The sequence below is a fragment of the Chaetura pelagica genome, unplaced genomic scaffold (genome assembly GCF_000747805.2).
Source record: "Chaetura pelagica isolate M959 unplaced genomic scaffold, ChaPel_1.0 scaffold235, whole genome shotgun sequence".
Taxonomy (NCBI): domain Eukaryota; kingdom Metazoa; phylum Chordata; class Aves; order Apodiformes; family Apodidae; genus Chaetura; species Chaetura pelagica.
In genome coordinates, this window is record NW_009953215.1 from 2,101,111 (window position 1) to 2,126,178 (window position 25,068).

A 25,068-nucleotide genomic window follows, 5' to 3' on the forward strand; every position below is an offset into this window, starting at 1 on the left:
TCCTGCTGTATGAATTGTTTCCACTAGAGGGATTTTTCTGAACTTGCTCTGTCTGTAGCTGTAGGTAAAGGGTCATTCTGTCTGGGTGTGATCTTTGTAAACAATGATACTCAATTTTGAATAGGTTAAGAAGGAATTAGTGGAATAAGTAAAAAGCCTAACGAATCAGTCATGCAACTTCTAAGCTTATTTTGCCTTATGAAACACCAAGTAACCAGAGAACTACGTGCTTAAATGGTGAATTCTGTGCTTTTGCATAGAATGTAAAAGCCTTAAATGTAATTACTTCTCTATTTTAAATCACCTAAATATGATCATTTTACATTTTCTGTGAAAACAAGTTGGTTACTTTCCATAGAAGCTTTGATTTTGATCTAAGTATCTTTGTCAAGTAACAAAACTTATTCTATTGAGATGTCTTATGGCAAAGCTGCTAAAAGGATAGATTTAAAACAAAATTGGAGACATTTTGAAAAAAACAGCAGGTAACTTTCTGTTTTGCATTCACCACTTGAGAAGGGGAAACAGTCTTAATACCTCTGAATGCCCATTACCTTTTACATCTGTCAGTAACTTGTTTTTATGCAGAATAGTTGCAATTCTTCAGGCAATAAGAGGGGGATCCTTGGTGGAATTTTCTTTAGTGCTTCATTAACTTTCTGTGCTGTGGCTATTGGATACATTTGCTAAAATCCACTTGAAACTTAAGAGTATGCCAGTGGTAAAGTAGAAATGAACTGTCGAAGTTGGTACTACTTGCTGTTCAGTGGCTTTGGTATGTGCTTTTTGTGTTTGGGGTTTGTTTGGAGTTCTTTAAACTTTATTAAAAACACAAAGAAATTCTCTTGTTTCAGGAGAGTCTTGCTGTTGTGTATACCACGTGCTGCCCTGGTCAGTACACCATATATGAGCCTGTTATTAGGCTGAAAAGTCAAGTGAAAACTGTACCTTCTCAGAGACCTTTCAGTTCAAAAGAAGTTCAGAGCAATGTGTTGGACTCTCATCATCTGAAAATGCTTCAGTCTGTTGAATATAAAACTCTTCAGGGTATACTACATGAAATTGGAGGAACCGGTGCATTTGTTTTCCTCTTTGCTAGGGTAAGGAGGCTGGAGGAGCCAGGTCTGTGTATGTGTTATCCCATGTAAGATTTTCCTTGGATCTGGGGTAGCAAATCACATATTCTAGCCACCTTGCTCATATTAATTAAGTCTTTGTGTAATTTCTTATTTCTTAAGGAAAACTTGTGGAAAGTATCTGTGGTATAACAGAGACTGCATCATACAGGTTGTATGTAAATTGGAAGCTTATTTATTATATTATTTAAAAAAATATTGCTAGGATGTAAACTGTGGTGTTATACTCAGACATGGGCTTCTAAATGTAAAAAGAGATTATTTTTAGGAGTGTTGTCCAAGTGATCTTATTTTTTGTCTCTGTTATATCTAAGTGATTAAATGTATTTTTAAAGGCTCTTAATTCATTGCATCTCTAACACTTTAAGCACAGGATATTCAGAATGCAAGTATGGATAAATATAAAACTATATAGTGTGCAAAGCCTTAATTTTCTCAAATAGAGCTTTTTTGAGACAACTACTCAGCCATGTTCAATGGCTTATCCTGTTTAAGAAAAACTAATTTCAAAAATATTAAGGCTGTGAACCTTAACTTAGTTACTACTTTGCTGTGACCTGCACATGGAGAGGCTAATATGTGTCAGGGGTCTCTGAAGTACCACAGCTAACTCAAAATACTAATGTAGGCCTAAAACTTGTTTTGTGTGTCTCTGACATTGGTAGTGATCTGAAAAGTATGTGTGGAGAGTAATGCACGTTAAACTCAAAGCTGTCAGGTGTTCGGCCTTGTTATGAAGACACTGCCTAATGTCATTTTAACATTAATAGTGAAATCTGAGAAGAAAATCCTTATTCATATTATTGTGTTATGTAAATTTATGCTAAATATGTGCTGCAGATCCCAGTGTAGGCTCTATTTGCATCAGAAAAACAAGTAAACAAGAGATCAGCTGTCAGACAATAGAGATATGCATGTGTATAATTAAGTGCAGCAGAAATAACAGGTAAGCAGCAAGGGAACCTGTAGGAACTGAAACTTCCATTTATGTAAGATTTCCTTCTTGTACATTTTTGGTAGAAATACTACTTGAATTTTCGTGGGATTCAAAAATTGTAGTGAGCAGAGGGGGAAGAATGGTCCATGGTCTTCATCTATCAAATTATTTGTCTCTCTGGGAAAAAAAAAAACAACTTCCAAGTAGAGGGAGTCTAGACCTTCAGGAACCTTAATTTAAAGCTTTCCTTAAACTTGTAGGAAACATCCTCTTCATGTGTAAACAACAGTGTTCATTTTTAATAGTGCCTTACTTAGTTCAGGATGATGAGACTTTGTAGCAGAGCAAGAATAAATTGGTGCCTTCCCCTTAAGTTGTGTTTAGTACAGATTTTTTTTTTTTGTAAAAAGGGATTCTTGTAATGGGATTTCTATTTTCTTAGCAGACCACAGTTTACTGCAGTAGGAATTGCCACTTCAGATATAATAGCTGAATGTACACACACGCAAAAATGAATGTTATGTACACAACCTTAAAACCTTTAAAATAGATTTGATCCAGAAGTTATTTAAAACTGCAGTAAAGTGTTTTTAAGGTTTCTTAGCTAAACACTTCTCATTTAAACTTTTTTAAATTTGCATTTTCTTCAGGTTGTAGAGATTAGCAGCTGTGAAGAAACTCAAGCTTTAGCACTACAGCTTATATTATCTTTAACAAAATACAATCAACAGAGAATACAGGAGATGGACAATTGTAATGGCTATTCTATGATTCATCGAGTGTTAATCAAACCAAAATGCATTGTTGGATTTTGTATGCTGAAGGTAGAGTGCTCCTTAAACCTTGTATTTTGTTCAGTGCTAGCAGGAATTCAGAAACTCATGTTTTAATTCCACATTTTAAGCTGTTTTCACAAAGGCAGAGCAGTGGTGTGGATGGAACAAGTTCAGTCTAGGAGTATTTTGTCTTGAACTAGGAACTCCTGATAGGTGAGAGCAGAAAAGTGTTGAAAGACCCTGGTTTCAGAGATGGGGAGGGAGGAAAAGCTACTTTATCTGAGAGGAAAGAAACTTTGTCAAGAGAACTCGAACTTTTAAGTAATTAGTAAAAAATATTTGAATGCTTTTGAAATTCTTTTCAAATAATTTTTTTACTGATGATGTAAGAATAAAACCTCTTAAATGCCACCACTACGGTTACTAAACTCAGTAACTGTTTTCAAAGTTGACCAGGTAGATATATGCCTTCTCTGTTAAGAGTCTGATTTCTCTTTAAATTTCTTCTGTGGTAAATTGGGCAAGACAACTTTATTGCTATGTGCTTAAGACATAATCAAAATTTTCTCCCTCTTTAAGACTCTCCTTGAAGGCTGCTGCAGTGATGAGATTCTCTATATAAATGAAAATGGGCAATTCATGCTTGACACAGATTCTACTGCAGTTATCCAAGATGTTCAATTATTAGAAAAACTGCTGCTGGACTGGAAGATATGGTCTAAAGCAAAGGTAATTACTTTTTTGGAAAGATTGGAAGTCTAAAAGTAAATGTTTTTTTAAAAGGTCAAAGTATTATGAGGTCTAAAATTCATTTTTCCAGTGTACATGTTAGTAATCACTAACTTTTCCTTAAATTAATGATCCTTTTTTTTATTTTGAATAGTTGGAAGTAGCATCAAGCTCCTGTTACCAATGATGCAGGTAGCCTTCATGCATTAGGTTCTGTAAATGCAATGTATGTAAATAACTTGTTAGTTTAATGGATGAATGTTTTAGGGAAACTTGTTAAGACTGAGTAAGACCTTCTGCTTTCCTCTGGAGTTAAACTGTTGAAAATAACCATCCACTGTTAATATAGCAAAGAGTATATAAAACTAGTTTTAGACAAAAAGTAATTTTTTTTTGTAGCTTAATCATTAAAATATGCTTAACTTTATATGAGCATAACTTTTCTGGTAGCTTCCAATTCTGACCTGACCATCTGCAGTGATTTAATCTTTTTCTTAGGTGCAAAGTTAACTTGATTTGATTATGTTCATAAACTGTTTTGCTTTTTGTTTGTTTTGGTTTTGTTGTGTTTTTTTATTCTCAGAGTGGATGCAGAAATACATTTTTAAAGCCATGTTCCTGTTTTGTTTCGTTTTGTTTTTCAGCAAGGTGTTTGGGAAACTTTGTTAGCAGCTCTAGAAATCCTTATCAGAGCTAACCATCACCAACAGATGTTTAACATTAAACAGCTACTGAAAGCTCAAGTGGTACATCACTTCCTGTTAACTTGTCAGGTTCTGCAGGTACTTTCAGTCTGAAATTCTACTTTGTGGTTGGCAAATACTTGCAGGGATGGAGGGCAAGAGACTAAAATGCTATAGAAAAAAATACTTAAATAGACTGTTCTCTGTGCTTCCAGACCACTTTCATCTTCTTCAACAGGTGTTGCTGTAAATTGATTGAGTTTCCTACTGGGAGCTATATTTATTGCTGGACAGAAGGGGAAAGATTTTAACATGATGGTACTATTTGGAAACCTAGGCACTGGGTTGCTTGCACAATCCCTACTTCAGTAGGAGCTGTGAAGTGAACTGTGACCCTTTTGTAAAGAGCAGAGATGTTCTTACTTGTTCAAGCCTTTGTTCCTGAAAAGTGTTGGTTCTGTGCAAGTAGCAGGAACTGTCTGTCCTGTATCTCGCCAGAGCAAACTGGACAATGGGCCTGTAGTGCTCACTCTGAGCACTCCTCTCAAAATTTTGATCCAGAAGTAGCTTCCTCCATGAGATGGAGATAGCTGTTCTAAAAAGGATTTAGGGAAAGTGCGTCAGCCCTTTAATAGACACTTAGGAACATGATTTTGAAATTATTTCCTGCTTATAGTCCATAACTGTATGTGAAAATATGCATTGTAATCCATTTCTTCTACACTGCATTTACTATGTTACATTCCTCCTTATTCTGAGTTTCTCACTTTTAACATATTAAATTCATTTTCTCTATTTTAATGTGGGGGTTTTTGTGTTTTAATTTAATTGCTGTAAATTTTGAATTTCTTCATTTTTATGTGGTATTCCCTAATTTTGGAACCTGTTAGTGTTATAAAACTTTTAAAATTGTATATTAATGCAAATGCCTGGATACGAATGTTACTTAGTATTTCCCTGTCTTTTGCACGTGAGCGCAAACACTAATATCCGTGCCTATTGTGGAAAAAATCAATTTCTTAGGTAAAAAAATACTGAAATAGGCCAACAATTATTTGGCAATTTTTTTTGGAAATGAAGGAATGGAAGATAAAACTATATTAATTTGTTCTTTTTGAAAACCTCACTTAAAAATTAACTTAATTTAGTCTTTTCATACAGCAGTCTCTGTTAAGGTGCTTGGGTTCCAAAAAAATTGAGATTTAATGAAGTTAGAAAAAAGTTAATCACCATGCTCACAATTACAGTGAGGTTTCTCACATTTCTTGAAGTCCTGTTCTAAAATCATTGTAAAGTTATTTTTTTAATAGGTATTGTCAAACTAAATAGAATGTTTGATCAAATAGATTATAGTTATCAATGAAATCTCAAATGTGTAAGTTTGTAAAATGGCCACACTGGAAATACAGAAGAACCAGTGTGGCACTGTTTAGAAAGCTCTTAATATGTTTGAAGTATTAGTATCAGTAACTATTTTAATTTCTCTATAAATGTGATACAATGACAGTAAACTACACTTTCAATGGTGATTCATGTCCTAAGGCTCCAGCATTTCATGTTAAAATAAGCTTCTGTAACATCTGCAGTATTTTGTTTGTGCCTGAATTTTGAGTAGATACATTAGTTCATCTCGTATTTAAAGAATACAAGTTTTATTGCTTAAGGGTTTTTCTTATCTGTTCTACTACAGCATGACAATTTTTTTAAAAAGACAACTTACGGCAATAAAAATACTTATAACTTACAGTTGTACTGCTCTTCCTTTCTAGGAGCATAAAGAAGGCCATCTTGCATCCCTGCCTCGGGAGGTTTGTAGGTCGTTTGTGAAAATAATTGAAGAAGTACTTGGATCTCCCCCAGACCTGGAATTACTGACACTGGTCTTCAATTTCCTCTTATCAGTTCATCCTCCCACTAATACATATGTTTGTCACAATCCTACCAACTTCTACTTTTCCCTGCACATAGGTAGATATGGCACACTTAACTAGAAATAATGAGGTTAAAATCTAGGCATAAGTTAATACTTTAAAAAGCCTCTTTCACTGTTACAAATGACTGATCTATGAACATATTCTTTGATTGCTCTAATGTAATAACTATATAAAAATAATTGAAGTATTGGGACTTAGTAGCAGTTTGCAGTATTGAGAGTTGTTAGACTTAGACTTTTGCTTGACTTGGAGAGCTTTCTTCTGTCTGCAGCTTATAGATAATCTCTCTGGTGGTTATATCTTTAAAGGAAGGTCACATTTGATGCTGCTAAATGGAATGCATAATGTTAGCTGCCTGTATGGACACGTTTGCCTGTGGGCAAATCTTAGAGAAAAACATGTAACTTACTTATAAAGGAAGCTTCTTCAGAAATATGAGTAAATGGTCCTGTCTCCATCTCTACTTCCTTGTTTCCTGCTACTAAATTCCTATAAAAACAAAAGGCTTAAGGAGAGCATTTTTAGCAAGTGACCAGTTGCTCTGCAAGCCATCATTGGCAGGAGCAGTCAGTGCATTTGCATACAAGTTACTGAAAGTATCTATACACTTTGAGGGGTGCAGATCTAGGACAACATTTGTCTTTAATATATCTGTGCTAGATAATCACTTTGGCAAAATAAACACTGTAAGCTTTAAAAATTATTTCTTGCTCCTTTGCAAAATAAGAAACTGGTAGATCTGTTGTTCACGCTTTAATAGTAGTATTGTACAACCTTAGCCATAACTTGCATAAACATGGAAGCATGATCCAAGCTTGAAATATTTTCTCCTTTTGCAGATGCCCATGTACCTCCAGTTTTGGTTATCAGTTTTAAAGGCAGTGCAGTTGTTTTTTTTCTGTATCTGTCCTCTGACACATTCAAAATTTTACATTTATTAAAGAGTAGAGCACACTTTTTGATACTTTGAGCCTTATTAGGTGAACCTGTTTGAGAACAGTCACCTGGCTTTGACATGGCTAAAAGTCAAAGTTATTACTGGTTGTATACATGTAAGGACCATCTTTAAATATAATTATTGTAGTATCACTTTTTCAGTATTCTGAAGTAAATTTTAAACCGTATGTCACTAAAAACATTTTCAAGTGATTTTTCTCAGGTGTTCATGAGTTGCACACTTCTCATTAGCCTCCAGTGATTAGGTGGCAATGTAACCTGGCTACTGTGAGTCTAAATGCATCAAAAATGCAAGCTTGAGAAGCTTATATGTAACTTTTTCCCTTTATCTTTTCTTTCTAGATGGCAAAATTTTTCAGGAAAAAGTTGAATCGCTTATGTACCTGAGAAATTCCAGCAGCGGTGGGAAGTCAATAGAGAGTTCTGCTTTTGTGATTACAACTCCAACTGGATTTACAGCTTTACCGCTAGGAGGTAAAACAATGCTGGAAAAACATAAACATCCAGACATGTTAAGTCCTTTGGCAGATATCTAGAGTGCCTTACTTTCCCACAGATCTTTCTTACAAAGCTCCCTCTACCCCTCGGAGCTTGATACCAGCACAGCAGAGTAAGGGTGGAACTGAACATGCTGCCTGAACTGCTCTTCATTCTTGAGTTGAGACAAATTGCCACATGGATTGCACAGGCAGTGAAGTGGAGCAGATAGCTGAACCATTTCATTTGTTAAACAGACCTACTAGAGATGTATGAGAATGCCATAACCAGGCAGTAGTTGAAAATGTGAGCCCTAAGCAGCTAACCTATCAGTGCAAAAAACATTAAGCTGATACATTTCTTTATTTGTGCGTAATTGCCAGTGTGCATCTGAAAATAGTTTTACAGCATTCGCGTTTAGTTGTACTGCAGGTATATTTGCCATCTGTACATGATAGAGGATGGGCAAGTATAACGTCTAAAGAACAACTTAGATACCTTGGTTATAAATGAAAATGTAATTGTTTTCTGTAAACAGTCTCGTTATATAGCATGTTAAACAAGTTGATGTCTACAAAGCTAACTGCTTTAGTCAGTTTTTAATTCCTCTGGTACAGATGCTGAAATAGTGTGAAGTTATTAGTTCAAACTGGTAACTTTATTCAGCTGATATGTTGTCAGTGTGATGTTTTTTGCGTTGCTATCAAAATAGGTATTTATTCATACTTATGCAGATTTGCATAGGCAGTCAACAAATATCACCTGTAAACCAAAAGCTAAACTGCCTAATTTAAGTCTTTATTTAAGCTTATAAATACATTCTAAATAAAAATACATAATCTAAGCAAGTTTTCCAATATACAAAATGTGTGGAAACAAATTGCTCTGATTTCTGACTTAGCTGCTATATATTTCAGATCATGTATGACCTAGCTATATTCCGTATATCACTAATGTAATACCTTTTACAACTGGCATCTTGTTGCTACTTTGCTTACGAAAAGCAAATTGAATCTTCAAGCACTGCTTCAACTGAAACAGTGTTAGTACAAGTGTCTTTTACCAAAAGCAGTGAGAAGAAGAGCAGATCACAGTACTAATGTGCATGCAATTAGTCATTCTTCCATATGGATTATATATAAAATCCTGTTCTAAACAGAGTACTTTTAATGTCAGTCGTATCAAACTGTTCTTGAATAAGAGTTATTCATGTGTGCCAGAGGAATACTCAACAGAATTTTTTTTGTGAACGTAGGTTTTTGAGTGTTGTGATTCTGAATTTGAATTTCTTAATTTAGTCAAAATATTTGAAATGGTGTGTTTGTTAGGTAACTTGCTTACCTGCATGTGGTTTAATAGTTGCATTACCTGCTAGTGTATGTGCAAGCTTGGCTGTAAGGTTGTTGCAGCTGCCTAGATCCTTCCTTGTAGTCTGAAGGCCAGTTTGGTCTGGCTATGTTTGCACGTGTATGTGTGTACTTTTATACTTTTGTACTTTTTATATATCTTTAAAATAACTTCTGATGCCTCATCATTCCATTAGTACTAAACACTGCATAGTTTTCAAAATACTTCTGAATGAACAAAGTCTCCTTTTTGTAGACTAATAAAGGCTTCCTCTATCAGTCTGGGACATAGACTGGTTAAAATAAATTTGATGAAGAGCTCTAAAAGTTTGTCTGTTTCAGATCAAAATGTGCTCTTAAAAGGAAGCCATGTTAAATAAAATGTGCACTAGTTTGCTATAAACATCAAGTACATGTAAAGCCTTAATGAAAAGGGTCAGTGAATAGTATTTCAGTGTCAACTGAAACATGTTGGTAGACTGGGCCTCTTACACAAGTGCACCAAATAGAGCAACCTGCTCTGTTTGACCCTGCTTTGAGCAAGTTGGGCTGGACAATCTCCAGACGTGCCTTCTGCCCTCTGTCATTCTGTACAAACTCCTGCTACAGATTGCTTGAGAGGATCATAATGTAAATCCAGAGTCTCAGTATATATAAAATGCAAAATGTTTTTTTGCATGTATCTTTCAGATTTGTGATTTGCTGAATACTTGGCTGCATAATAGTTTGCCATCTCTGCTTGCTCAGCTAAACCTGAGCTGTGCTGGTGTTGATTCAATTTTGCCACACGGTTGGCTTGGGCCATCACTGTTAAATGTATGTGGAGTGTAACACTGAGGGAAAAGTTTGTTTCTAGTACAAAGGGAATGCTAAATATATCCTTATTTCTCCAGGAATCAGTTCCAGTTCTAGTGTACAGCAGAAGACAAGCTCTCAGGCACCTAGAAGGCTTTGTAAAAGCTTACCAGCATCTCCTACTTCTTCACCTCAAATTAATCGAAAAAAACTAATGGAAAGAATGGGAAGGAGCATTGATGACCTGCAGATGATTGGCAAGCGTGACTATGTTGATCTCCAGGGTAAAGCTGGTTTTGTAGGAAGCTCTGAAACCACACGGGGAGTACAAGAAGAACTCTTTCTTAGCAGCTGTGAGTCTGCAAAAACAGTTTGTGACTCAGAATTAACATCTGCTGAAACATTTGAAGATATTGCAAAAGAAGAAGAGTTGTCTGAAAATGCGTTTGAGAGTAAAGAAGGAGATGCAGACCTGAAATGTAATGAAGGTGGTGGTGCTGCAGCTGAGCCATCGCTGTGTCGTCCAGACAATCTGAAAGGACTGCCTTCATTTCAGAAGAGTCAGAGTAATTTTGCAGGCTTGGGCTTAGCATTCTCTGTTCATGGTGGATCATCAGTCATTGCCCGCTGGCCAAGCTTTGCTGACAAGAATGTACTTCCTGAAGACTGGGAGAGTCTTGCTTTTTCATCCACCAATGACAATACCCAAAAACCATCTGAAAGCCCTGATGATAGGTAAATGGATAAACCAAATAATAAATCAGCAGTAGTTCAGTGTATGCGCTTTTTATTGCACAGTTTTTGGTCTTGTTTGGTATTTTACAGAAATTGGAAGCCTGAAGATAAAGGAAATGTTTTCAAAGGCTGTAAAAAACCAATTTATTAATCTTTTAGTCTATAGAATTGTGTTATTTCCATATCAAACTTCAAAAATCAGGAATTTTACTCTGTATGGTTGGAGTGGGAAGTTCTTATGCTGGCTCATAAGAAATAAGTGAGTAGTTCTGGTCAGATCATCCTATCTGCCACCCAAAAATACATGTTAATGAAGAATTATAATAGGAGTATTGGAGATGTGTTTGCTACATTGCTGCTTCTTCCCCACCCAAAAGTAGCTAACAATTGTGTATTTCTTAATGTTTCCTGTTGTAGACAATAAAATGTGGTAAAACATATTCCTCTGGTTTCAGATGCACAGAAGACTGTCTTGTGCTTATCTGTTGTGGGTTATATGACCTCTTGCGTGGAGTTCTGCTAATCCTACCAGATATCATGCTAGAAGAGGTGATGGACAAACTTATCCAACCTGATTATCTTGTAGTCCTTGTGAACCACCCATCTCCTCTCATACAACAAGGAGTCATTAAGGTAGGCCTATATAAAATGCCTTTAGCTAAGAAGTTGTGAACTGGCTTAGCTACCATGTTGGAAACATGAACTTTTGTTATTTTTTTTTTTGCTTTCTTTCTTCTAGTGTTCAAGGTTTACTTCTGAATTTTAAGACATTTCCACCCCCACAGATAGAAAAAAAAACCCAACCAACCGAAAAACCCAACACAAACATAGAATCTTTCAATAGATAAATATAGTATATGATCTAAGCCAGGGGGCTTAAAAGCATGTGACAGCATTATTGTTTTAAATGAAAGCAACAATGCATAAAAAGTTGGTGACCATCTTTTCACCATGAAACACAGGTGCAGTGTGTCAAACTATTGTACAAGCAAAATTCTAACTTCTGACACACTTGACTTTTGGTTATTATGGAGACTTGTATTCATATCTGTCACCTGAACATAAACTTGAGGCTTCAAAATGTTTTTAGAGATTCTTGCAGTATTGAGAAGGACAATACTCCTGGATGATAACATTATATAGATGAAAAACTTTGAGTTCCTTTCTATTGTAATTTGAAAAAGAATAAAATTATATGGCTTTATTAACTAAATGATCCAGAAATTCATGCATCCTCTTACATGCACACTGAAGTGCAGGATTTAGCAAGTATAAAATGTTTTAAAGTATTGATATATGTATTCTGTAACTGTTATAATGTGATTTCATCTTACCCAAACTTGTCTAAAAATCTGAGAGTCTTCAGATTAAAAGGATAAAGTCAGCTGTCAGTTGTAACAAGGGCAGTGTAGGTTGCAGTTGCAGTAGTGCAGGTGACAGGGTATTTTTGTCTGGAATTGTAAAAACTGTTGCTTCAAACTGTTCACATCAGACAAGAACTTAACTTCCAAGGGAGCTGCAGTATATGTTGGAATCTTACATTTTAATTATGTATTTATTTTTAGTTGTTGGATGCGTATTTCAAGAGAGCAAAGAGAGAGCAGAAGGAGAAATTCTTAAAGAATCGTGGCTTCTCCTTGCTAGCCAACCAGCTGTACCTTCACCAGGGAACTCAGGAAGTTGTGGAATGCTTTTTGGAAATGCTCTTTGGCCGCTCTGTTGGCTTGGATGAAGAGTAAGTAATGCTTTGCTTTTGCATCCTGTAACTTAATATTTGAACTACAAGCAGAACACTTTGCTGCTGGAGGCATGAGTGTGATGGCTTTCTAACTACTATTCTTTTATTAGTAGTCATCAACCTCCTAAAGAAAAAAGTTCCAAGCTATTTTGAAATGTTTTTCTTGTAGCTTTAACATTTAAATATATTGAACTACTTAAGAGTATTGTATGGCCCTTAAGCTGTTTATAAGCAGCTTCAATCTGATGAGTGCAGTCAGCTGTAATCTTCTAAACTCTCAGCCCTTCCAAGGGCCTCAGAGGCCTTTACACTTTGAATGTCCTGTAATTAGTTTAACTCTTCCTATTCTTTCTGATCCTACATGAGACTGACTTATAGCTGTAGAAGTTTTAAGTAGTAGCTACTAGACTTCTGCTCTGGGATTTTGGTAGGTGTTTAAGGAAAAAGCTTGCTGCCACAGCTGTGTCCTTAGCTTGCCCTGAGTTTAATGATGTATTTCCTTTAGAGAAAATTCCACAGATACACCATTTCCTTGAACCAAAGAGCCACCTCATGTTGACAGAAAAGGAGATTACCTTTAAGCAGACAATTATTTAAGTAAATTATATTTTTAGAATTAATATGACTAGTTAGGGATTGTATAAGAGTTGTACAGGGAAAACATACATCTAAGTATAGCCAACAGTGCAAAAATCTTGTGTTCCTTCTCAGTTGCTGCCTCTGCAGAAATTGTAGCCAAATTACTTCTGCTTGATGGCCTGATCAGCACCCCCCAAAATATTCCTGTTTAATTGCAAGACAAACCTGTCTGCTTAAATAGCACCAAAGCAGGGAACTTATTTCCTTGAGTTTGATCATGAGGCTGGAAAGTAATTCTTCTGGCTCACATTCTTTTAGGGTTGTGAATTATAGTCATGTGATAGGCTGGTAACAGTATTTGTGCATTAATAAACTGGATTTATTCAAGGTGTGAAGCACTGTTACATGTTCTACCATTGCAATAAAGCAGAAGTTGCCAAACCTAATTAAACAGCAGCAGTAATGAATGTAGGGAATAAACCTGCTGTCAGTCAGTATATTATTATATTGATATATATCAATATAATATAATATCAATAATATTGATATCATATATATATCTGGTTTCTGAACAGTGTCAGTGCCAGTTGTAATACTTACGACTGGGAAGATGTTGAGTCATGTACACTAATTAAAAAAAACAACACCTTTGACTTGATAGATTTTTTTATATTGTAGACAATTGGTAGTTGGTAGGTGTTTTAGACACTTCATTTCCTTGTGGCTCTTCAAAATGTTTATTTTGCTCTTACTCCCTTTAGTAGACAACCATCATGACTGGAATGGGATGTAGGAAATTTCTATCTACATGTTTGTCACATTATTAGCATAGGCTGGTGTTCCAGTTGCACATTCTATTTGCATATGCCAGGTTGCTGTTTTAAGGGTATCGCTCACTTTTATCTATTTTCATAGATTTGATCTAGAAGATGTCAAGAATGCTGGACTCTTTCAAAAATGGTGTGTCATTCCTGTTCTGGGTCTTATAGAGAACTCTTTGTATGATAATGTTCTGCTGCATAACTGCTTCTGTCTCCTGCTCCAAATCATAAATTCCTGCTCCAAAGTTGCAGACCTTCTGTTGGATAATGGTTTGCTCTACGTGTTGTGTAATACACTGGCTGCTCTTAACGGGCTGGAAACCAAGTGAGTATAGGATCAATTCCTGCAAGATAGCCCAGGCACAACCTTAAGTCTAGCAAAACTTAGTACAGTGTGTTCTTACTACTTTTTTAAATGATCAGAGAATGTGTACAAAATAGAACTAGCCTGAGGTTTTCAACTTTAATTATACATATAATTATATACTGGATATAAAATGTTCTTTCTGTAGCTTAAGGTTTTCAAGTGAAACTCTTCAATGGATGCTTTTCCTAGTAAAACTTGCCTGAACAGTAAGATAAAGCTACAGCAGATGGTAGCATTCTGCTGTTCCTATAGCCAATGTCAAAACTGCAGGAAAAGTCTCTCCTCTGCTTTAATATCTGAGATTCTGGTAACTTAAGTGACTTCATTAATTGAAAACATTCTGTACTTCAAGAAAGGTTATATAGTGAAGGAAGGAGAGCTGGGTTTTTGTTGATTTACTTCATTAATTGGCATCCTGGAGAAGTAGCTTTCCTTTTTACCCTAGTATAGTTTTGATTCAGCATGGTTACAAAATGAGATATTATCCTGATTATTTTTTTTTCAAAATACAGTATTTCAGATGATGTTTAAGTTAGAAATCTGAAAATAATACATCGTTGCGTTCCCAATAAAACTTAGTTGCAATCTTAATGTTAGACTGTCTCAAGGGTTTGCAGGCATCCAGTCTGCAAAAGTTAACACTAAAGAGGTGTCTTTGATTGCAGTAAAATTTTTATATTTTATATCTATGTAATATAAATAGATACAGTTGGCAGAAATAGCAAGGGGAATAGTAATGGGTCTTGTTATGAGTCAAAATCTACTAGAATTGTCATGCTTCTGGTAACTACAACTTTGTTTGCAGCATTCCCTTGAATGACTACAAGTTACTTGCATGTGATATACAACAGCTGCTGGTAGCAGTTGCAATTCATGCCTGCAGCTCCTCAGGTTCTCAATATTTTCGTGTTATTGAAGACCTCATTGTGCTGCTGGGTCATCTTCAAAATAGTAAAAATGCAAGGATGCGAAGTAAGTTATCTGCTTATTTTTGGGGTCACAGGACTGGAGAAGTGAATCCCTTCCCCATTTATTATGTTTTTTCTTTGTTTAAATTAATATTCTTGGCAAGGGAGAAGGGGGGAGTTATCTGGCAATGGATCTTCTTTTCTAAGTGGGTCTCAAAGTAATGGTTTTCCTCAGGAGCCTGCCTTGTGGTAAAGAATTGTGTACTGCTAATCTAAACAAGCAGTGACTGTAAAATTTCACTAAGAGTATTTAAATTGGAATGTTATATACAGTTTGATCTTAGCTTATTTTAGAGTAATCAAATTCAATGGCTTTTGCATGAGAACTCACTTGTGTACTGTCTGTGCTGGTGGAATACTGAGTTGACTTTCTATGCAACTTCCTTGGAATCGAGAATTTTACAACTCTGACACATTTTGTTGTGTCATTTTAATTTTTACAAATATCTGGTAAAAATTCTTGTGAGACCTGTAAAGAACAAATGTCATGTGGCCTTTTTATGCTTCTCCGTAGATATGGCAGTTGTTCTGCAGTTGAGAGTTCTTCAAGCAGCTGTTGAATTAATAAAAACAACAGCAAGCCAAGATGCTCAGGAGCAGGCCGGTTCAGTCCCGTCGCCATCTGCGCTACATCATGCCATGTTTCAGAAGCGTAAAGGCATCGCTGGTCAGTAGCAGAAGTGCAGACTTCGTCTGCTTTCTTGTGTCTAATATATTAACTTTCAAACTGCACTTTCTAAGATACAACAGATGAGCCCTGTTGCTTTGCTTTTTCTGTGAATTTGATTTATAAATTATATATATGTTTTAGAATAGTGTAGCCTGGACCCACTGCAAACTTGTGGGGTTTTTCTATTAGAAGGATGCAGTGGAATATGAAAATGAAACCTCAGTCACTTTATTCTCACCGTAGTGTCTAAAGACATACATATTACCTTCTTTGAACCTCTTCAATTCATTAGTTCCTTAGTAAAAAGTTTTAAGTAATTAGTGATTTTATTAGCCAACTTGACCACAGTAAGGAAATGCCAAAATGAAGTTAGCGGTTGTAGCTTGAACACAGCTATGATGTGGGGATCGCATTGTCACACCACTTCAAACGAGTGGTCACTGTGAAGTGAATACCTGGCACTCCAGGATAATAGTTGGCAGTGTGAGATTCCTGGATTCCACTGTGCTTTAGCAGTATGTGCTTTCTCTGTGTCTGCTGGCTTATGAGCCATTCAAGGTTTTGGTGTCTTCTGGCTGCAAGTGGGTTTGGTATATGTCTCACATAAGTGAAACTCTATTTAAGGCATCGTAGAAGATATAACTATAAAAAAACTTGACATGTATTTGAGTTGTTTAAAAAAGATCAAAACAATCCACTGTTACTCCCTGTTTACTACGTACCTCTTGATATAATCAGTTTTTGAGGCCCCTCTCCATCATCTAGTAAATGTAGTGAAAATAATCTTAAGTGAATCTGGTATGCCATGAAAGATAAATAACACTTTAATTCTGAAAAGAAAAAAATACAGTCAAGGCCCACCAGTTAATTTCAGTGGAACTTTAAGGAACATTGTAAGTTTGAAATAGTACTTCTATCAAACCCAGTAGCAGTGAGTATGGTACAAAATGTTTGTTTGTAAGTTGTTAATAGGGCTGACTCCTCCTTTGTGCTGATTAAGTTAGTTTTCAATATGCAGTATTTTTGTTGCATCAATAATTTTTAATCCTTTAAATATGGGGATAAGAATATGCAAACCATGCAATAAATCTGATTATGAGACAAAGCCATTTTATTATATTACTTTTAAGTTTTATATATTTAATTTCAAATAGAAAAATTCCTTAAAGAAAGAGACCAACACCCAAATAGCTCTTATGTTCCATTCAATATTAATATATTTCAGAATTTTTCTTCCCTTAAATTAACTCCTTGGTTGAAAGTAGTTGCTGATACATTTTTTTGTTCATTTTAATAGGATGCTATTAATGCTTCTGCATTTAAAGGGTAATGAGAATGCTTCTCTATTTCAAGGCTCCAGGAAGTTTTCCCTTTCTCAGTCTGATGCCCTGCTGATGAAAATGCGTTCACTAGCAAGCGAGGAATTCAACATGATGATGCAGCGAAGAATGAGCCAAGAAAATCCTATCCAAGCCACTGAGGCTGAGTTTACACAAAGGTTACAGAGGCTGATTGTTCTAGCTGTTAACAGGCTCATTTATTTAGGTAGGATTTCTTTTTGTTCACTTCTGTTTTGACAGAACTGGTGTAGTGCCATACAGAGAAAGGGATTCTTGCTTTTAGGGTGTCCAAGTGTTTAGGTTGACAGGAATACCATTGATGTGAGCTTAATGGGTTTAACCATAAAACATGATTCTGTCAGTGATTTGTCTTACAGTGTTATGTAACTGCCAATCTGGATACAGTTTTTATCTGAATGAACTGAGCAAGTTATTTTAGTTCTACATTAGTCTATTCATGTGTTAACTGCCTGAATTATTACTTGAAGATTTAACTGCCAAAAGGAGCATCTGCTCTCTTAAAATGCATCAGTTCACATGTTTCTATGAAAAAAAGCAGAACTTGGTGACTTCAAGGACTAGTTTTGCTTCCAGAGAAGCAAAAGAAAGTTTAGCATGTGGGACAAAGAACTGCATGGCTCTGATTCCCTGTAAGTGATTCATATAATAATAGTATAATAAATTGGTTCATAAGGGAGCTGAAATAAGGAATACTTACTGGTATTTAAAATTTTAAAATTATGGGAAGTATAGTAGCAAAAACAGTATTTACCAACTAAAGGATCATAGGATTATATTGCTTGAGGTGGTACTGATCAATATGTGCCTCTTTGTAATTTAAGCACCTACCGAAGAGTGCCTTGATGTACTGGGTATAACAGAAACTACAAGTCAAAGCAGACTTTCAGCATCCCAGCTGGAACTTCCTGAAGAAGAAAGCCAGCAAGAACTGCCTACCAGAACAAATCCTTTTCTTAAAGAAATGATCAAGTTGTTGGTGGATGGAATCAAGGTATCCATTGTAAGTAACTAGGCGTTGTCCACATTTCAGTACATTTCACAAGGTTCTTTTATTAGGAACTTCTAATGCATGAAGTCTTCTGTCCATAAATGCTTTTCTTACTGCCTCTCTAAATTCAGCTATGGCATTAAAAACTCTGTTCAGCTTCTCACTTATTCTGCAGTTGGAAAGTAAACACATCTGCTCTTACTTTTACCCTAATAAACAGCAAAATTCTACTATAAAGCTTAAATAGATTTCAATGTAGTCCATAATTTTGCTTTGTCTCCTAATACTTAGCATTTTTGTTTTCTGGAGCCTATGAAACAAGATCTACTGTGCACCCTCAGATGATGGAGTATTTCTGAGCAGTTTGTCTCTGTAATATGTTTTAGAGTTGGTGATGTAATGGAGGGGGAAGGAGAACTTTTTCCAATTTTTGCCAAAGATCTGAGAATTTTCTAGCATACAGGTGGTGGCTTGTTAATCTTTCCAAGGTGATCAGGTTTTGCTTGGGTAACTTAAAATGGTTTCGTTGGAAAACTTAACTTGCTAATTCTTGCCTCTTTTTCTGCTAGGTCACCATTATAAAAAGTAGCTCAGTGTAATTTTCTTTCTAGCAATTGAAAATTAACATTGTTATGTCTGTTATCTTTGTGTCGTGCCGTACTTGTAATATTTAAAGATGAAAGGTTTCATGAGCACAAACACCTCAATCCAATGCCTTGTTTCTAATCTTTTGAGGTAATCCATTCAGAAACTAGTGATTAACATAGGAGGGCTATTCATTAAAATAAATAAACCTCTGCTATGAAGACAGGCTGAGAGCTAGGATTGTTCAGCCTGGAGAAGTCTCTGGGGAGACATAATGCAGCCTTCCAGTACCTGAAGGGGGCCTACAGGAAAGCTGGGGATTGGCCTTTTACGAGGGCTTGTAGTGACAGGACAAGGACTAATGGTTTTAAACTGGAAGAGAGTAGATTTAAATTAGACATGAGGAAGACATTTTTCAGTGTGAGGGTGGTGAGACACTGGAACAGGTTGCCCAGGGAAGCTGTGGCTGCCCTCTTCCTGGAAGTGTGCAAGGCCAGGTTGGATGGGGCTTGGAGCAACCTGGTCTAGTGGGAGGTGTCCCTGTGTCACGGTCCGACAGGGTTGGTGACGGACCTCCAGAGGTCGGGATGCTTCTGTGGAGTTGCTCCATTCCTCTCTTACAGAGAGGGCTTTTTAAAGAGACCGAAGGCAGATGCGGCACTTGCCTTGTGCAGAGGATCGATCGCTGCTGAGCCAAGTCTTAGCGCAGAGACCAGAAATACTGCCCTCACCACACCCACGAACTGTTACTGAGACCATGTTTACACTACGAATTAACTGGTTTATTAAGGGTTAACACAAACAGAGGGACCAAGGTTCAGGAGAGGTGGGCTAGGAATATGTCAGGGAGATAATTCAGAAGTACTAGCTCTCCTGGAGTTCCCCAGGCAGAGGCAGCAGCCAGCTAAACTTGCCCTCTGGATACATCAGCAACAAGACACCACTCTTGCTTTGCCAGCTTGAAAGGCATTTTGTTTAGTCTTAGGTAGGAGGAGAGAAGATGGACCATACCCCACACCCTGCCCATGTAGGGGGATTGGAACGGATGATCTTTAAGATCCCTTCCGACCCAAACCATTCCATGTTTCTCTGGAAAAAAACCACAACAAAACCTGTTGTTTGGGTTGTTGTGTTTGATTTTTTTTTTTTCCTTAAACCCTCTACATCATAATTTTAGCTTTCTGGATTGTTGTATAGTCCCTCTGAGTATCCCATTTAGCTAGAGGTTGCATTCCTAATACTGGCAGATTGAGAGAAAAATGCTTGTTTTATGAGAATGAACAAACCCTTCTTTCATTTTTAGTAGAATGCCTTTTAACTTGGAATAATCAGTAAATTAAAAATAAACACTATATTTGGATAGAAAAATCTTTATTGTTTTACGTTTTTATCATATTTACTGTTTGCTTTTTGAATGTGAACAACTTGGTAAGAGGAAGTCCTAACCCTGTAATAGTAAAAAAAAAATATTCTCTCTTACCTAGGGATCCAGCAGAATGAGCACACCAAAGCAGCAGTGGAAGAGAATCCTCTTGTCCTGTAAGGACACATTCCGTACACAGCTTGGAAGGCTTCTTGTGCACAACTTGTCCCCAAAAAGGTCACTGCAAGAAAGAAAGCAGGCTTTGGAGATGATACATGAAGTAAACCATCAAGAGATTATGCGTGATTGCCTTAGCCCAACTTTGCAAGTAAGCTCAAGAGTATTTGAGACACTTGTAAACTTTGTTTTCAATTTTTTGGTTTGAATTTTAGGATTATTTAGAGCTGTATGTAGCTAAAGTTGTTCGCTGCTGTTCTAGCAGTATTTAGTGTAATGGCAGATGCCTGTTTGTACCTTTTGAAATGGTTATATTATCCTGAGGGTAGATAGCTTTGTAAAAGGCAAGATAAGATTATGTCTGGGTACTTTGTGGCACATCAAACATCTCATCTCCTGTGTGGTGCAGGAAGAAAAGGTGGTACTTGTTTTAACATGAAGAATTTTACTGAGAATACTGGAAGTTAGGGTATCCTGAAAAAGCACAGTAATGAAAGAGTTACCCATGCCTTGGAACTCATAACTGTAGACTTCCTGAAACTTGTAAGAACTGACTTCCACTAGATTTTAAGAGGTGGGCAGTCCTCAGTCAAAGCACTACTCAATCTTATTTAGCTTTTATTTGTTCTTAAAGTGGGACTGGTAAATAGCTGAACACATTCTCCCTACTTTTCTGGGTTTGTCAGGAAAAAGCTATTTTAAATTGTACTCTGTTAGTGCAAGCTTGAGAGAAAGTGTTTCTTAAAGCTGTGATCAGGAATCTGGTAGGACTGTTGCTGTTTGAGATCTTCAGGAGCTGCAAGAATTAAATACATGCCACAGTTTGAATTGGTGTATGCTAAGGAGAGGAAGCACTTACTGGATGAACTTTATGCATTTCTGATCACATATATTATTCAAAGAAATGAACACTTTCACCAGTAAGAAAAGAGCTAGCATGCTAGCAATGGCTTCTTTGAAGGAGAGTCATGTTTACTGTGTTTATGGCCTATGTCTGCTTAACTTCATTATCTGTCAGCTCTATTTTGGTTAATCAAACAAGGTGCAGCATTTTTGGCAGGTAAAATTAGCAGTCTCTGGTATATATTTACTGAAGTACAAACAAGGCTGCAGGAGCAGAGCACTTGGAAAAGAAATATAGCTTGCCTTTATGCCATTTGAAGAGTCATAAGATGCTGGGGGAAAATTTCTCATGTGGAGGATTAGATTCAGCATGGTCTTCAGTGTTACAAAAGTTTGTCCTCAAACATTAAAGCAGCCATTGCTGTTAAATCACAGAAAAATTAGTGGGAAAAATCTGTCCAGGCTGACTAGGAAAGGGAATAAAGTTGGAGGAAAAAACTGCTTAGTGTTGCATTGTGGAAACAAGAATGACAATACATCTCTTACCTTCTTCCTTTACTTTCGTCTTCTAGCATGGGCCTAAATTAGTGCTCTATTTATACGAGTTAATGCAAAATCACAGTGATGAAATGACCAAAGAAGAACAAAGAGCAGTAGGAGACTTTGTGAATACATTAAAATGCTGTGGCTATAAATGCATTCCCCTGAGCCCACGACCAAAACCAGATATAATAAAAGCTTTGAAAGAGGTTTGTGAATTAAAACTTTACTTCAAAAACTGGGTATAGTTGAGACAATTGTCTACTGTATTGAGTCAGTTTTACTTCAGATGGCAGTTGTGTTTGCTTGGTGCATGGCTTATGCTTTTGGGGAGTCTCTCTGGGTTTTGAATATTTCTGTCACATGCAGTGCTTCATGGCAAGCTCATATATTAATACTTCTTGATTAAGCATATTATTTAACCCAGACCAAGGTGAGAGTTTCACAAGAAGCTAATAGTATCTCTAATTGTCAGGAAAAGAAAATTGTTATAGTTCTTTGAAAAAAAATTATCTAAATACAATAAAACAGCAGTAACTGAAGTCTTGATGGCTTTAAATGCCACAAGGATCTAAGTTGAATGGTTTGGTCAGCCTTCCTTTTTTGAGTTGGTATATCCTTTAGCCTTCCATATTTTGTCCATTTGGGGGAAATAAGTAATGAATAAAACTTCCATTCAGGACCAGAAGAAATATGAGATGGAAGAAGGTGTAAACAAAGCTGCTTGGGAGAAGACTATGGCTAATAATCGGCAAAAGTAAGTGTCTTCTTAAAGGGGCTCCGAGAAGTCTGTAAGAACTTGTTCTACAGCTGTTGCATCTGTGCAGTCACCTCTCCTCTTGCTGTTGTCTGTGCAATTAAATGTAATGCAAATGTCCCTGCAGCTAACCTTGGCCTTCAATGAACAAAATATCATATATTCAGCATAGAATTCCAACACTCTTGTGATCTACATAGACTGCTGCTACATGGTGTAATGTAAATTTCAGTAGCTTGTGGTAGATTCTTCCCATTCTTTCCAGTAATTTACCTTTCAGGCTTTGCCATTAAATTCAGATCTGAGATGCACACATGCTTCAATGTAGGCAATGAGAGCAGCTGTAAAGGTCAGCTTGATCAAGTCTGTCCAGATAAGCAATAAGACTTTATACTATGTTGAATAACTTAAGAGATTTGAGCAGTGGTATATTACTGTTCCTGCTTCAGATTTTTATTATAGTGAGTATGCATAAATTAGTAAAGCATGCTAATGTTCAGCCATTGATCTTCTGATTGGCTTGGCTTGTCTTTAGGCACAAGTAATAGCATATTTTGAAGGCTTAGAAGCAAGAGGTATTCATGAGTCTTGTGAAAACTATGTAGGGTGAGTTGCTCTGCATCTGCTGTAACAAGAACCATGGATATATGCTGCCAAAGTGATTTGTAAGAGTTTTTGGTGTCTTTCCTTCCCCTTCAGTGTGTTTATTTGACATTTTAAAATGCAACTCTTTTTCCTCAGTCTCTTTCAACGTCTGGATACAAAATCTAAAGACATTTCTAAAATAGCTGGAGACATCACACAAGCTGTGTCTCTGTCACAAGGAATGGAAAGGAAGAAAGTAATCCAGCACATCAGGGGGATGTATAAGGCAGAGCTAAGTGCCAGCAGACATTGGCAAGAACTTGTTCAGCAGCTCACCCATGATCGGTAAGTTATCTCATCTCACTGTACAAGCAAGAAACCAATGCAATGTCTGACATGTGCCTCCCATTCTACTTAAAGGCACATGAAGTGTAGGTGATACTATAATCAGAATTATTTACTTTTATTATTCATCTGATGATTAAAGACCTTGTAAAATATCTGATTTATTCTCCTATTATTCTCCTATTTGCTAGGGTGAGTAGCCAAGTAGTATTTCTATGGCACTTAAGTATTTTTTTTGTAGATGCATTTTGTATCTACATGAAGAATGCCAAATATTTCATATCTTGCATTACACTGATGGAGTAAAAAAGCCCAACATTTTTTAGGTAATGTTAGTCACATTAACATACAGTATCTAGATGCTAATCTGCATAGAGCAAAAAATGTTAAATCTTGACATGAAACTAAACAATGGTATTTTTACCACTGCAGAACTAGTATTATGTTTGCAGCAGCTGAGTTTTCAAAATCTAGTATTGGATGCCTTGTACTGCTGTTTTCATCAGAATTAGTAACGTCAAGAGAACTCTTAACAGTCATAGCTCATAAGTAGCTTATTAAATAAACTACTTTTGATACTTTTTCAGAAGTAATTGCCCAGTGTGCTACTGTGAAACTTCTGCCTTTCTACTAGTTAAAGAAAAACAGAATGAATAAATGCACATACTGCCATTGCTGCCAAACTCTAACTTGATTTTTTTCAGAGCACTCTGGTATGACCCAGTCTATTACCCAACATCTTGGCAGTTGGATCCAACAGAGGGCCCAAACAGAGAGAGACGCCGCTTGCAGAGGTGCTACTTAACTATTCCAAACAAGTACCTTCTCCCAGACAGGCAGAAACAGGAAGGTAATTATACCGTCTTCCAGAAGTCTATCTGAATTGTAATGACTACTAGTGCCTTATTATTTGTGGATTTTTTTATAGGTATGATAAAAAGTCCATTATCTTATCTATTTGAAGACAAAACACATTCTTCTCACTCTTCCACTGTAAAGGACAAGGCTGCAAGTGAACATATAAGGTAAGGTTTGGGTAACATTTACCTCCCTTTCCGACCTTCTCCCATTCCGAAGAAACAATTCTCCTCATTTTTTGTCTAAATAAAAACATGCACACACAAAAAAGGGATGAGACAAATGGCAAAAGCGGTAGGTTTTTTTGCTATAGTCATAAACAAAAGTCAAAGCTACAATAATGTGCAGTTTCTGAATCTTAAAGCAGCCTGCCTTCATGACTTCAAAAATCAGGAAAAGCAAATACCATCTCCTGTGATATGGAGATGGGACCTCTGTGAGATAACCTGGTTGAATTTCTTAACTTGTTACTTATCTAAGACAAGCATTGCTACTAGATTTGGTAGGTCTTTCCATCAGTCTTCAAACACAAATTGCATTTTCATCCTCTATTTTACCATTGTGTTGTTATGCTCTACAGTTGTATCAATTTAATACCTCTTACAAGCACTAATACTGCCTGAAATAACTGCAGAGAACATACAGAAATAAATACAACTGTATTGATGTGCAAGTCTAGAAGGCTGAGGTTCTGTTTTCTTTCCCTCCTTGGGATTTGAACCATTAGAGTTAAGGTGTTGAAAAGTTTTACTTCAATGGTGGCCTTTGAGGCTGTTAGTTTTAGGTACATGGCAAATGACATAAATCCATAAGCAATAATACACTTTGAAATATTGCAGAGTTAACCGAAGATGTATAAGCGTAGCACCTTCTCGAGAGACTGCTGGTGAGCTGTTGCTAGGTAAGTAGTATTTCTGTCCTTATCTATTTTTGTATAAGATTCTGATACATAGATAGATAGATATAGATATGTAACCTTGACTGATTTGTAAAGCAATCGAGCTGTTGCCTGATTTCT

The 25,068-nt window shown here is 36.4% G+C and overlaps 1 protein-coding gene across 1 annotated transcript in view; it reads left to right on the forward strand.

The window, feature by feature from the left end:
- LYST (lysosomal trafficking regulator) overlaps window positions 1-25,068 on the forward strand; it is a 64,427-nt gene that overhangs the window by 22,987 nt on the left and 16,372 nt on the right. The window contains exons 15-35 of the mRNA XM_009997588.1: window positions 855-1,100; window positions 2,724-2,897; window positions 3,429-3,578; window positions 4,223-4,360; window positions 6,031-6,229; window positions 7,495-7,626; window positions 9,869-10,505; window positions 10,961-11,138; window positions 12,071-12,240; window positions 13,738-13,968; window positions 14,816-14,982; window positions 15,493-15,645; window positions 17,002-17,193; window positions 17,831-18,009; window positions 20,067-20,273; window positions 21,538-21,714; window positions 22,186-22,262; window positions 23,004-23,192; window positions 23,897-24,042; window positions 24,121-24,217; window positions 24,890-24,951. Coding sequence (XP_009995890.1) covers window positions 855-1,100; window positions 2,724-2,897; window positions 3,429-3,578; window positions 4,223-4,360; window positions 6,031-6,229; window positions 7,495-7,626; window positions 9,869-10,505; window positions 10,961-11,138; window positions 12,071-12,240; window positions 13,738-13,968; window positions 14,816-14,982; window positions 15,493-15,645; window positions 17,002-17,193; window positions 17,831-18,009; window positions 20,067-20,273; window positions 21,538-21,714; window positions 22,186-22,262; window positions 23,004-23,192; window positions 23,897-24,042; window positions 24,121-24,217; window positions 24,890-24,951 — 3,901 coding nt within the window. The remainder of the gene's footprint in view (window positions 1-854; window positions 1,101-2,723; window positions 2,898-3,428; window positions 3,579-4,222; window positions 4,361-6,030; window positions 6,230-7,494; window positions 7,627-9,868; window positions 10,506-10,960; window positions 11,139-12,070; window positions 12,241-13,737; window positions 13,969-14,815; window positions 14,983-15,492; window positions 15,646-17,001; window positions 17,194-17,830; window positions 18,010-20,066; window positions 20,274-21,537; window positions 21,715-22,185; window positions 22,263-23,003; window positions 23,193-23,896; window positions 24,043-24,120; window positions 24,218-24,889; window positions 24,952-25,068) is intronic.